This window comes from Phaethon aethereus (genome assembly GCF_964289735.1).
Source record: "Phaethon aethereus genome assembly, chromosome: 3".
Lineage (NCBI taxonomy): Eukaryota > Metazoa > Chordata > Aves > Phaethontiformes > Phaethontidae > Phaethon > Phaethon aethereus.
The window spans coordinates 94,466,462-94,479,782 of record NC_138576.1 but is presented as its reverse complement, the minus strand read 5'-3'; the positions used below and the strand labels follow the sequence as shown (position 1 = coordinate 94,479,782).

Below are 13,321 nucleotides of genomic sequence, written 5' to 3'. Positions count from 1 at the left end.
TCAGGAGGATGGAGCTAGTCTCTTTTCAGTTGTGCCCAGTGACAGGACATGGGGTAATGGGCATAAACTGCAGCACAGGAAGTTCCACCTCAACATGAGGAAAAAGTTCTTTACTGTGAGGGTGACAGAGCACTGGAACAGGCTGCCCAGAGAGGTTGTGGAGTCTTCTTCTCTGGTGGCCTTCAAAACCCGACTGGACGCATTCCTGTGCAATCTGCCCTAGGTGATCCTGCCTTGGCAGGGGGTTTGGACCAGATGATCTTCAGAGGTCCCTTCCAAACCCTACCATTCTGTGATTCTATGATACTGGACAGGGCTTCAAGCCTAGGCTTGGCTGGAGATACCCTGGGATAAGCCCCTGTGCTTACATTGTCTTCTTTTACAGTAGGGAGAGAAAGCTGTAGGAACAGAATTCCTGAGCAGTGATGCTATGGAAATACCCATGGCATGGGTATGATGCAGCTTCTGGTAGCACCAAGCAGGCAGAGGCAAGCTAGCTGCCACCAGCTGAACTGGGTACATCCAGCATCATACACAATTCACAAGTTCCAGTTCCTCTTTGACTTAGAGATAATTTATTAGATTTTTCAGCATTAAAACATGACAGGCAGTATAAAAACTTTTAACTGTATTTAAAAACACTGATTCTTTAAAAACACTGATTATCTAAAAACTCCCAGCATGGCTAGGAGTTAAGGAGGTAAGCGCTTAAAAAAAAAATCTAAAGTTCTCGTCACAGCTTCTTTGGGTCGTTTTGCATTAGGTCCTGCTGGAGCCTTGGGCTTGTTCTTTGCCTTGGCAGGAGACCTGGAAGCTGCAGCCTTTGGGCTGGGAGCTGCTGCTGGAGCTGTGGGAGCAGCGGGCTCCAGGAAGGAGCTCTGCAGCTCCAGAGCAAAGTGATAGTCCATGTGCTCTGGGAACTCCCACACCAGCACAAGCTGGCCACACTTCTCACAGCGCTGCTGGTCCCCTGGCGAGGCAGGAGGGAGAGAGGCAAGCTCAGGGAAGGGTGGCAAATTCTGCTCATTTCCCTCCATAGCTGGTTCTAATTTCAGAAGGGTCCTGGAGCTGGGTGGAGTTGATGGTGTTTGTGTAGCATTAGGCAGTGACTTCTCACAGGGAAACCTCTTGTAAGGAGAAGTAGGGCTCCCATCTCTGGGACTCGGCTTCACAGGGGACTCCAGGTCACACTGCGCAGAGGCAAGTGCAATGCCATCTCTCTCCTGGTGCTCTGGGGAGCTGGGCACAGGTGACTCTGCAGTGGTAGCAGTGGGCAGGCTGGTCGCTGCCACCGTCTGTGACTGCTGCCTTTCTGCTGCCTTTTGGAAGAATGACTCAATAGCATTAGCTGGCTTTTGTCTAAGCTCTTTGCTTGGGCTTCTAAAGAACTTGACCCTGGGCCGTCTAGAAGATGCGGTGTTTTGGCTGGTGGCGGCAGTGCCATCAGCCTGCGTATCACTCGTCAGGAAGGTGGTGATTCCTGCAGAGAGGAGTGTGGCAGGCTCTGAGAACTTGCTTGCCGAGAGAAGCACCGATACGAGTGGTGGAGACCTGCAAAGGACAGACCAACATCAGCTCAGACACCGGTGTGGGAAGATGTCTTTTCAGGTAAGACTTTAAGCAACATAAAATGTTCACAGGCAGGTGACAGGGGAACTGTAGTCCAGGTATCTGGCAAGGAGTGGGAGAGATGTTTCCTCTGACAAAATGTTAGTATTGCTAGCTCCAGAAGAGAGTCTTACAGACATAGCAGGCTGCACTGGGCAGAGCAGAAAGCCTCTTCCCAGAACAGCTTTTCCCAAAGGAACAGGCACTGGAACAGGGGCAGCTGGCTCCCAGCCTGGACTTTAGTCTACCACAGGCCAGAGCTGCTGCGAGGCTCCCAGGCAAGATGAGAGGGCCTTAAAGGAGCAGCAGCCTTGTCAGAGCCTAACAGACAGGACCTTCTTGCCTTAACTATGCCTCAGCCTTCACTGCAAAGCAGGAGGAAGGAGTAATGTTGAGTACAGGTGCTGTGCACCTTAGTTTTTCTTCCTGCCTGAACGGCCTCCTCCCAAAAAGCACCTTTGTCCTTAGGAGGGGAGAGCAAGGCCTAGCTAGCTTCTCCAGCGCAGTGGTGCAAAGACTGCCTTGCTCCAGCTGGACACCTCCCTGCCAGCAGCAATCATCAGCTCCAAGTACAGAAGTGTCTCGCCAGATGTGAGGCCAGGAAGAAGCCGGGCTTTCACAGCTGTCCTACTGCTAACAAGCAGAGGTCACTGCGCTCTGCTGTGCCTGTGCTGGGGATCACTCTTCCTGGCAGTCAGTGTAATGCTTTTGTTCCTTTCTGTCAGGTCCCTGGCTCATCCTGCACCTCCCGCAGCAGAACCACCCCTGACAGGGACATGAACCTCTTCCCCGCACACTCACCAGGCCGCCTGGTGAGCCCCAGCCATGTTGCAGTTCTGGATGAGGGCAAAGGCATCGCTGCACATCTTCTGGGCATCATAGAGGGACAGAGCGCAAAAGCGTGACACCCGGGTGTCTCCCTGCATGCGGATGACCACCATCAGCTGCTTGGCCACTCGGTGATTCTGCAAAGAGAAAAGGTAGCCGTGTTTCAAGCGACACCTGCAGAAAAGAGTAGAACAGGCCGAGGAGACCGTCTCGCTGCCCAGAATCCTGTAGCTATCAGCTACCACCTCTCGATGATGCTGTGTGACAGATGGCACCTTGTCCTGCCTGGCCTGATGTCCAAGGAATGAGATACAGGACAGCAAGTGGTTGTACAGCTGTGCCACACAGGATGGGAAGCAGTTAGTCCTTGCTTTCTTTCTGCACACTTTTTCTTGGCACCCCATGCAGCGATGAAGCTAGCAGATTCATGTTACCCTGGCCTGCAGTCTACCATCTGGATCTGAGCGTATCACTTCCTCTCACAGTCCACAGCACAGGCAGAGCTGCATCAGCAGAGGGCTTGCAAGGGAGCAGCAGTGCAGCAGGATGAAGGTGCAGTGGCTTTCAGGTCCCTGTATCCTAAAGCACAGGACAAGGACTGTCCTTAACCCTGCAGAATTCTGGGGCAAAACCAACCCTCCTGGCCAGGCTCCTGCACACTTTGATTGGGGTACCTCAGCAAACAGGCACTGAAGGCAAGCAGATTTCCTCCTCCACCACACACCACCCTCAGCCTCCTGCAAACAGCTCATGGTGCAAATGTGGGACAATGCTGTCCTGTGCAACCCCCTCCTTACCTGGCTCCTGTCCTTGATCAGTCTGGATTCCAGCTCCAAGGCCAGCTGCAGGAGCCAGTGTTGCACCTGGACAAAACAGTGGTAACAGGCAGGTTGGGCCCCTGCTTACAGAACAGCCACCGGGCCATCGCAACACTCCTCACCCCAGGGAACGCTGGAGGCGGATCAGACTGGAAGGGACACAGACTATCACGAGGCCCCATATCTAGAGTAATCATGGAGAAATCAGCCCAGATCAGGATTCAATGCTGGAGGCAAGGCGCCGTATGATACCATACAAGTCCTGCAGCGTTACTACTAAGATTTGCAAAGTAATCTGGGCCCCCTGCCCTGCATCTTTCTCTGTGTCTCCCTACAGCTCTGTGGGAACCTCTCCCCAGCTAACAGGTAAGATGCATCCTCCTTCTTCCTTTGGGCTAGTTACCATCTTTCTAGCAACCAATCCCTTTGAGCTTGGCACCGTGAATACCTTTTGAACAGCACAGGCCCACAGTTTTGCTCATGGAAGTTACAAGGTTGGACTTCTTTGTGCAGGAGTTTGTCAATGCATTTCTGTCAAATGGGGATTTCCCTAATTTCTGGGCCCCAAACCACCTCCTCCCACTGAGTCCCTAGGCTGAGTTTCAGGGCACCGTGACACAGAAAAGCAGCAGTTTTGTAAGCTAATCTCAGTTTTTAGTGTTCTCATCTTCTCCAGCACAAACGCCAACAATTGTGCTAGGTGTAGGCTTTCCCTACCTCCTTCTGCGTGGCCAGGGCCATCCTCCCAGGGAAGTTCTTGCTGCAGCCAATGGACTGGGGCAGGTACCGGTTTTTGACAGGTTCCTCTTCAATTCCTCTGCACAAGTCATAGAGCCAGGACCTGAAAGCCACAGACAGGCAGGCATCACTGGGCAGCAAGTCAGCCTTCTGCTGAGCCATGCCTTCAGCTCCGTGCAAGTTGTGACTCTGCCTCTCATCCCCAGCTCTGCAGTTGCAGCTGAACAGGCAGACTTGCTTCAGGCTACAACTGCCTGTCGGTGCAACTCCTCCACCTCTTCTCCTGAAGTGGCAACAGTACACCAGTCTGCAGGGCACCCCAACTGCTGCTCTGGGCCCAGAAGTGATGTTTCAGGCTCCAGTGCAGCCTTGTAATTTCCTCTGTAATGAGACTGTCAAGCCTGCTTCCCAGCCTGCAGGGAGCCCTTCCACAGCTTGGCCCCATCCTTAGACACTGTAGAAGGCAGTGGAGCTGGCTGACAGGCAAGACATTATTCTAGGGAGGGTGCCTGGGAGCAGGTGAGACTGGAAACCTGTTTGTGAGCCTGCCGGACCAATGCTTCTCAAAAATGTCACTGAAGTTTCACCTTCCAACCTTCCTAATCGCAGCAGAACAACCTATGACCAAAAGGAAGTCTCGGATCCTGCCAAGAACCAAGTTGTGGTGAGTGGTTTATCATTACCCAGTTTTGTCTCCAAAGTGAGTCTGGAGCTCTGTCTCACTGAACTGTGTCAGCTGCCCAATGTACTCTACTCCTAGGATGTCTGTGATGGCAGTGCCAAGCTTGCCTCCCAGGTTACGGCTACAGCAGAGAAAGAGAGAGAAAGAGGAAACACAAATGAAACATCATGTGGAAACTATGTTACATCTTCTTGCAGCAGCTGTCCTTAAATCAGGACAGCTAGAACCAGTCAGGAACTAGCAGGACAAAAAGGAAACACTTCCCCACACCCCCCCCTCTCTATCCCTAGTGAGACACTGAAGGCAGAGAGCAGCAGTGCAGCGCTGGAGAGCACGACCAGGCATCCATTCATCTGGAGCAGCGTGCTGCTAACTCTTCCCTACACCAGGAAAAGTACTTGTGCACAGTGTGGATGCTCAAAACCAAACCACATCTGCTCTCTGGCTCTGCAACTCACGCTAGGGCACAGCCACAGCCTCCTTGCCCACAGTTGCTCCTGGCTTACACCTATGCACCCCAGCAGTCATCCTGAGCACAGCTCTACCTAGGGAAAGGCTGCCCACAGGATGCTAGTGGGCTCTTTGACTGTGGTCCCTTCACTGTAAGGGCTGCAGCTCCTAAGCATGCTCCCCCTGAGCTGCGAGGGATTACTGACAGGATTTCCTCTCCATTTCTTACAAGCATTGATGAGCAGTTACTGTGGAGTTGAAAGCTCTTGCTGACTGCTGTCAATTGGCATCAAATTTCTCTCTGTTGAGGTGGCCAGGAACAGTTTCCTAGCCCCAAGTGACTTGACTTGTGCTCATACAAGCAACAATGACAAACCCACAGGAGTGAGTACTACAACAATGAAGACAAACAGGACTGTCTTCTTGATAAAAGCCTGTATTGTTGGAAGCACAGCAGCAGCATTTCCAATACATACTCTTGCCACAGAGGAGCTCAGCCTGAGCCCTAAGCTGCACAAAAGCAGGCAGCTCCCCAGTACTTACATATTGCTGACAGGCAGTTGGCTGAAGAGCTGCGGGACAAATCGCGAAGATACTAGTGTCTGGCGGTTGGGCTTGTTTAACCCACAGGCCAGTTTTGCCAGTGTCTGTAACACACAAGAGGGTGGAAACCTGTTCTTACAAGCTGTGCACTGACTTTATTGTGACTCTACCTAACAGCTTGTGCTGTATCACCTCTAAGAGCTGCCTTTGGAATAGCTGCTAGGAAGGACGTGCAGGTTGCACCATTGCTTGCTCCCGGGTAGTACCCACCTTGGGACATGGCATGCACTGGCTGGGTATTCTGAAAGCACTGCTGCTTCCAGACTTCTAGCTCTGCAAAGGGCTAGACTCCTGCTCCAGGCAGCTTAGGGGCATCTGGGTCTTTCACCTGTTCTGGTTGGCTTAGTTTTCCATTAGCCAAGCATGCTAGAGCTTCCAGAGCATCCTCATAATCCTCCCCAGGCTATTTCTCTCACTGTTTCTTGCTGCTTCATCTTATGTGTTTGTCTTGCTTTTTTTCAATGTCACTATTTTAATCTTCTCTCTGCGAGGTCCACAGCAGTGTAATGCTGCAAAAGGAAATCTGCAAAATACAGAATTTCTAGCCTGGAAGGCATGTTCTCTAGCGTATCTGCTATACAGCTTCCCCTCCCACTCTAATCTACCACAGGATCAAGAATACACAGACCAGCTTGAAATACATTTAGCTGGGTGTTTGGGGGTTTTTTTGAACAAGTCTAATAATTTCCTCTTTCACTGCTTTACCACACATCCTATAACTAAGCAAAATTTCTTTCCTGCCTGCTAAGCTATGATCTTCCTTAACAGCCCATTTTACAGGCTTACATACGTTCTCACTCTTTTCTAGATAAAGTTGATACCTTTCCTTCAACTTTTCATATCCAGTCATTTTCCAGTTGTCTAATTATTGTTATTCTTGCTTGACTGGAGACTCTTCCAAGTTTACCCACACTGTTCATAAAATGAAGTGCTGCAAGCTGAACCAATCACTGAGACTTCATGGGGAGAAATAATTTACTTTTTCTGACACCTTCTCTAATCTGCACATGCTGAAACAGGATTTGCCATTTCTACACGAGCACTCATATTATTGACTCATCCTGCTGCTTGTCCACAATAACTTCAGGCTACTTCCCAACTTACTGTGACTTAGCCAAAAGCCTGCTTTTTTCCTACAAGCCACAAAAACAGTCAGTGAAGAGCGTTAAGAAGCACTGCTTGGTGATTTCAGACTGTTTCTGGGCTTTTCAAAGCCCAGAATTTTCAGCTCCAACTTCATGTCCTAGAACTCCCACAGCCCAGGCCCTGAGCCCCATCTGTGCTTAGCATCACCCGAATTCCTACAGCTGTTCCCTCTCTACAGGCTTCAGTGAAAATACTGGCTCGTAGCAGATCTCAGACCTCAGATCCCCCAGGATCCCACTTTAAACATCTCAATTTGAGTGCAACTCAATGAACAAAATTATTATGGAAAACAGTAAAATTTTTTTCAGCTAGATGCATGCCCTTCAGATAACCTCAGTCATGTTGTATTTTGCTAGGGTGTCACCGTCAGCTTATGCGGCTCAGGGTGAGGTGCGTTAGAAACCTTAAGGTCAACATCTCACACCTGCAGTTTCCCCTGTATATTAGGCCACTCGTGCTGTCGAAGAGGGCACGTAAATGAGTCTGGCATGAGTGGTTCTTGATAAAATAATGCTGTTATCCTCCAGGTGCTTCCAAATAGCTCCTTCAATTATTTGGTCTCGTTTATCAGCTAGATTCCTGGTGTACTCTTAATGAATTAGCTCACTAGGGAGAAAAGTCCCTCAGGAGAGTTTTCTTTAGAAAAAAACATGAGCTTAATAAGCAGGTGACCTCCACCTTGAGTTTTAGGCAACAGCGGCTGTAGCCAGGGAATGGGTTTTCCTGGCACAAATTCCCAGGGACTTGGAAGGAGAAGAATACCAGTTTGGGACACAGAGGTGAGTGGTGTTGCTTTTCCTCTTTCTGGTCAATCAGTCTTTACGCCCGCTGCCCGCGCTCTGGGTGACGTTCAGCCAGGGGCCGAGAGCAGCCACAGGAGCACTCGGTGCGTGACAGCAGCTGCAGAAACAAACGGCCTTTGATGCTGCAACTATAGAGGGTTTCCTGTGGGGTGAAATGTAGGGTAGTTTACTGAGAGCACCTAGCACCCGTTTCATTCTTTGCAGAAAAGGTTTGTACCTACAGAGGTAAGCTGGCTGTGGAAGCACTGTAGTGTGTTCTGCACAGCCACGTATAGGTGCTGGGAATCTCTGCACTGTGCTGGTATAAATACACAGTTCTTCACGGATAGCACAGTACATCATGATTTCCTTACTCCCTGTCAATTAAAATTTTAAAAGCTGCAATAGAAAATGGAAGCTGGGAGAAGCTGCTAGGGATAGCAGGGATGTTCTCTGTTATTTTTTATTAAAGAGATCAAAAAGGTAAATTGAACATCTCTTTCACTGAAAATTTCTACACCAGTGATCTTCCTCAGATCGCTCATTTCTGCCTCACAGTCTGCTCTAGTTTCAAGAGGAGCCAGTGCAGAACTAGCTCCAGTACCTGTGTACAGCTGGTAATAGTTCCAGTTGTTTCTGCAGCAGTCTAAAATGAAATTTATCTTCCTTACGTTCCAAAGCATCCATTTAGTCTTTATCCTTTTTCTTTTTTTTAGTCCAAGCCTGCATTTTTGATGTCTTAACTGTGCAGGTAAGCACCTTTTGCAAAGAATGAAACAGATGCTAGGTGCTCTCAGTAAACCACCGTGCATTTCACCACACAGGAAACCCTCTATAGCTGCAGCATCAAAGGCCGTTTGTTTCTGCAGCTGCTGTCACGCACCGAGTGCTCCTGTGGCTGCTCTCAGCCCCAGCTGAGCATCACCCAGAGCGCGGGCAGCGGGCGTAAAGACTGATTGACCAGAAAGAGGAAAAGCAACCCCACTCACCTCTGTGCCCCAAACTGGTATTCTTCTCCCTCCAAGTCCCTGGGAATTTGTGCCAGGAAAACCCATTCCCTGGCTACAGCCACTGTTGCCTAAAACTCAAGGTGGAGGTCACCTGCTTATTAAGCTCATGTTTTTTTCTAAAGAAAACTCTCCTGAGGGACTTAAAACCCTTTTCTTCCTAGCGAGCTAACTCATTAAGAGTACACCAGGAATCCAGACAGTAAAGTAAGAGTGCTAACTGCACAGGCCATATCTCTGGGGGAAAAAAACCTCCTCCCCTTCCCAGACATCCTATAATTTCCCTGAAGGTGTGCTTACACATGGCTGCGTTCCCCACTCAGCTCATCTTCCATGGGAGACTTGGAAGAGTGCAGAGGAGAGAATGTACAGCGAAATCTGACTCTGCTACTCAGAAGAAATCAGGCTGATGTGCTACACACGTACCTTGTTGTGCGAAATACCAGCTGAACACCTGAATCCAGTGGCTGCTTCTACCGCCACCCTCATTTCTTCCACAATTACTGCACCCATGGTCAGCTGCAGGTCAGGACAGTCAGGGTTATTGAAAGACAGCAACGCTAGCCACTCGTGCAAGCCACGTTGCCGCAGCTCCTCTAGAAAAGGGACACAAAGGGGATCAAACGTGGACATTTCTTGTTGAGCTCAGCAAAGGGACCAGTAGCATCATCCAGCCCCAGCCACATGCGTCTGTAACTGCATGCCAACAGCGAGGACGACAAGCGGGCATTTTAAAAGCCATTTGCTGGGGAAAACCTAGATCCCGTTTACCACGTTTGTGCTTCAGGGGAGATAAAGCAGCCCACCCCCTACCTCTGTGGATGCACAGGAGTGTCACCGATGGAGTGGGAGAGGGGCAGGGCGGCAGGGGGAGCAAGGGAGGCAGCACGGGGAGGGGGGGGCAGCACCCAGTTCCTTTCTCGCTGCGTTGGGCGGCCTCAAAGCAAAGCCGCTGAGCGCCGGCCCCGACGGCCGAAGCCCCGCGGGGCCACCCGGGGCTGGGGCCGGGCGGGTGCGTACCCTTCGTGCCGGGCTGGGGGCCGGGGCCGGGGCCGTCGGGCAGCCCCTGCACGAAGGTGGTGGGCAGCAGCGTGGCCGCCAGGGGGCGCCCCCGCAGGGCCCGCAGCCGCTCCCGCGCGCTGCCCGTCAGGTCCAGGTACGCCTCGTCGATGCTGGCCCGCTCGATGGCGGCGAAGCGCGACAGCACCTGCATCACCTCCGCGCTGGCCTCCCGGTACCTGCCGGGCAGCGGGCACAGCCTCAGGCGCCGCCCCGCGTAAGGCGGCTCCCGCCGCCGCCACCCCCGGACCGCTCCCCGGCCCCGCTCACCGGGTGAGGTCGGCCTTGCCGCGCGCCTGGGGCACCCGCGCCAGCGCCAGCTCGGGGCACAGCGCCCGCGCCTCCGTCGCCCACATCCCACGGGACACGCCGAAGGCGCGCGCCTCGTAGCTCACCGCGATGATCCTGCAAGACACGGAGTGCAGTGCAGGGCGGGCGCGGCCCGGCCCGGCCCGGCCCCGCAGGGAGGGATGCACCTACCCGCCGCCCTGCCACTCGGTGTACTGCACCACGGCGCAGGGGCGGCCGCGCAGCTGCGGGTCGAGTCGCTGCTCCACCTGCATGAAGAAGCAGTCCATGTCCACCAGAGCCACCACGCGCTCCCGCCCCCGCGACATCCCCCCCACCAGCACCACCGCTGCCTCCCGACTGACTGACTGACCGCCCGCCCGGCGGGGTGGAGCGCCCCGCCCCGCCGCCTCCCGGGAGCCGTCGTCTCCGCGCGGGGCACGCCGGGAGTTGTAGTTCTAGGCGGAGCTTTCCGCCGCCAGGGTGAGCAGCGCATGCGCCTCCTCCCCCACCCCCTCCTTCCCCACGGCACATGCGCAGGACCCCTGCGGTGCCGCGCGTGCGCCGCGTGCCGGCCGCCTATTCCTCTCACCCGTAGGTGGCCGGCGGCGCGGGACGGCCGCTGCCGCCATGTCCGCCGAGCAGGTGAGCAGCCTCTGCGAGCAGCTGGTGAAGGCGGTGACGGTGATCATGGACCCGGCCTCCACGCAGCGCTACCGCCTGGAGGCGCTCAAGGTACCCGGCCGGGGAGGGAAGGTGCCGGGTTCCGACCACGCGGGTGGCCCGTCCGCACGGACCCTGGGGCCCGCTCGGGCCCGGTGGGCGAGAGGAGGGGCAGGACGGTCCCGGGCAGCTCCCGAGGCGTCTGGGAATCGGCAGCAAGCGGGGGAAGGCGGCGGGACCACGCCTGCGCGGCGAGGAGGGGGTCTGCCGACCCCCGGCGTGCTCCCCGAGGGGTTGGGGCTGCCCCCCTCTCCCGTTACCGTGCTCGCTCCTGCGTTTTAACTGCGTGTGCGTGTCCCCGGTCCTTTCCCAGTTTTGCGAGGAGTTCAAGGAGAAGTGTCCCATCTGCGTGCCCTGCGGGCTGAAGCTGGCGGAGAAGACACAGACGGCCATCGTCCGGCACTTCGGCCTGCAGATCCTGGAGCATGTGGTCAAGTAAGGCAGCTCGTCCCGCCGCCTGCGCCCCTGCAGCGGGGAGGGGTGCCGGCCTGCTGCCATGCAGCCGCTGGCGTGGGCTCTGCTCCTGTTCCGGTCCCTCCCGCTTCAGGGAGGCACTTTCAGGAGGCAGAGAGTCTGTGCTGCATCAGAGGACAGTTGCTGTCCTGCTGTGTTTCTTTCCCCCTCTGTAAAAGAAAGAGAGGAGAAAATGGCTTTCAGGCAGGTTGGGAAGGTTAATTCCTTAGGACCCCTAAGATGCATTGACATCGCAAGATGTAAATAAGCACACAGGGTTATCATTAGGTCTTTGTGGTGTTCTCTTGTCATTAGCCTCCTGCTAACAAAGAGGCTTTGTGTTAGTTCAGTTCTGAGATTCCTCTCTCTGCCGCCTCCGATGCTTTGTGCTTTTGCTGCTGCTTCTCATGTTTAGTGACTTCAGTGGTGCACGCCCATTTGCCAGCAGCAGTTTTAACTCGGCCTTTTCATTAAGGGATTGGGCACTGGGAGAGTCAGTGAGCTGTAGTGTCTCTCTAGTTTAGGTAAAGAAGTGATGGTTCATTGAGAATCAAGTCAGAGATCTTTATAAATGTTTTGACTTTTCATTTCTCTTTTTTTTTTTTTTAATTTTAAAAACTCTTTCAAACAGGTTCCGCTGGAACAATATGCCTCGCCTAGAAAAAGTTTATCTAAAGAACAATGTCATGGGTCTCATATCTAGTGTAAGTACCTTCTACCCTAGCCTGTTCTCTGAAACGTGATTCTCTCACTTGGAGATAGAAAGTGTGAATGAAAGGAAAAAAGGCTTCAGTTAACCAGCACAGAGGACCTGAATTCAATTCTGCATTTCATTAATTTCGCTGTACATCCCTGGTTGTTCCAGTGCGTTTCTCTGTCTTGTAGTCAGGTCAATAACCATGTCACCTCACATGGCAGGAAGTTGTGAGGCTTGTATAACATAGGTAAGGTACTTATCCCTTTCTTAGGAGGAAATTCAGTAAATACAGATGTTATTGTCCTGATTTTGGCTGGGATAGAGTTAATTTTCTTCCTGATAGCTGGTATAGTGCTGTGATTTGGATTTGGGATGAAAATAATGTTGACAACACACTGATGTTTTGAGTTGTTGCTAAGCAATCAAGGACTGTTTGGCTTCTCATGCTGGCCTGCCAGTGGGAAGGCTGGGGGTGCCCGGGGAGCTGGGAAGACAGCTGACCCAGGCTGGCCAGAGGGATATTCCATACCATACAACATCATGCTCAGCATATAAAGCTGGGGGAGTTAGCTGGGGAGGCGCCACAGCTTGGGAACTAACTGGGCATCGGTCAGCGGGTGGTGAGCAATTGTGCTGTGCGTCACTTGTTTTGTATATTCTTTTATCATTATTATTCTCTTTTTTTTTTTTTCCTGTCCTATTAAACTGTCTTTATCTCAGCCCACAAGTTCTACCTCTTTTTTTCCTGATTCTCTCCCCCATACTGCTGGGGGATGTTTTAGCTCCCTGCCGGTAGCTAAACCACAACACTTATACTTTGCAAGAATACTGAAGTCATTATTTTAGTCATGTTTTCTCTATCATTGTGATTGCTGTCATGACCAAGTGGCCTTCTTTTTGAGGAAAATCCTTATGGTTCCCAGAGTTCACTAGCTACGGGTGCTTGGGAGGGTAGGAGTGTCATCCAAGGTAGCTGGGATGAAGAGCTCCCTGATGTTGTGTTGTGTGGGGTCTTTTTTTTTATTTTGCGTGATTCAGAATATTTGCAATCACTGTGTTTCCCAGGTCAGACTTATAAATGCCTGATGTTTGCTGTTTTGTGTAAAACTGTCCCTCTTCTATCACAGGGAACTCAAAGTATTTTGGAGGAGGAAAGTCATATTAAGGATGTTCTATCTCGCATTGTGGTGGAGATGATCAAGCGTGAATGGCCCCAGCACTGGCCTGACATGCTAAAGGAGCTGGATACCCTCTCCAAGCAAGGGGTATGGAACACACCTGTCTGTTCTCTTCTGCTTGCTCATAGTATGGTTTTCAGTCTTCCATCATCCTGAGGAAAGCCTAACTCATTCATGGTCAGGAGAAACAGACTGACGATGGACTCAAAAGTCCCTGTAAGATTAAGTTATTCTATGAGGTGATTTCAGCAGAGAGGTGTC

At 52.2% G+C, this 13,321-nt stretch overlaps 2 protein-coding genes across 3 annotated transcripts in view; one reads left to right on the top strand and one right to left on the bottom strand.

Annotated features, from left to right (window-relative positions):
• Positions 1 to 692: 692 nt before the first annotated feature.
• Positions 693 to 10,338, bottom strand: POLH (DNA polymerase eta; the record flags this gene model as incomplete). Its single annotated transcript, XM_081998475.1, has 10 exons — positions 693 to 1,551; positions 2,410 to 2,573; positions 3,234 to 3,299; positions 3,972 to 4,095; positions 4,676 to 4,795; positions 5,668 to 5,771; positions 9,089 to 9,258; positions 9,683 to 9,900; positions 9,992 to 10,126; positions 10,202 to 10,338. 10 exons carry the CDS (start codon positions 10,336 to 10,338, stop codon positions 693 to 695), a joined length of 2,097 nt encoding a protein of 698 aa, XP_081854601.1.
• Positions 10,339 to 10,639: 301 nt separating this feature from the next.
• XPO5 (exportin 5) overlaps positions 10,640 to 13,321 on the top strand; it is a gene marked incomplete at both ends in the record, with an annotated part of 29,404 nt that continues 26,722 nt past the window's right edge. For both annotated transcript variants that reach the window (XM_081998362.1, XM_081998361.1), the window contains 4 exons: positions 10,640 to 10,744; positions 11,046 to 11,167; positions 11,817 to 11,889; positions 13,010 to 13,147. In XM_081998362.1, coding sequence (XP_081854488.1) covers positions 10,640 to 10,744; positions 11,046 to 11,167; positions 11,817 to 11,889; positions 13,010 to 13,147 — 438 coding nt within the window. The remainder of the gene's footprint in view (positions 10,745 to 11,045; positions 11,168 to 11,816; positions 11,890 to 13,009; positions 13,148 to 13,321) is intronic.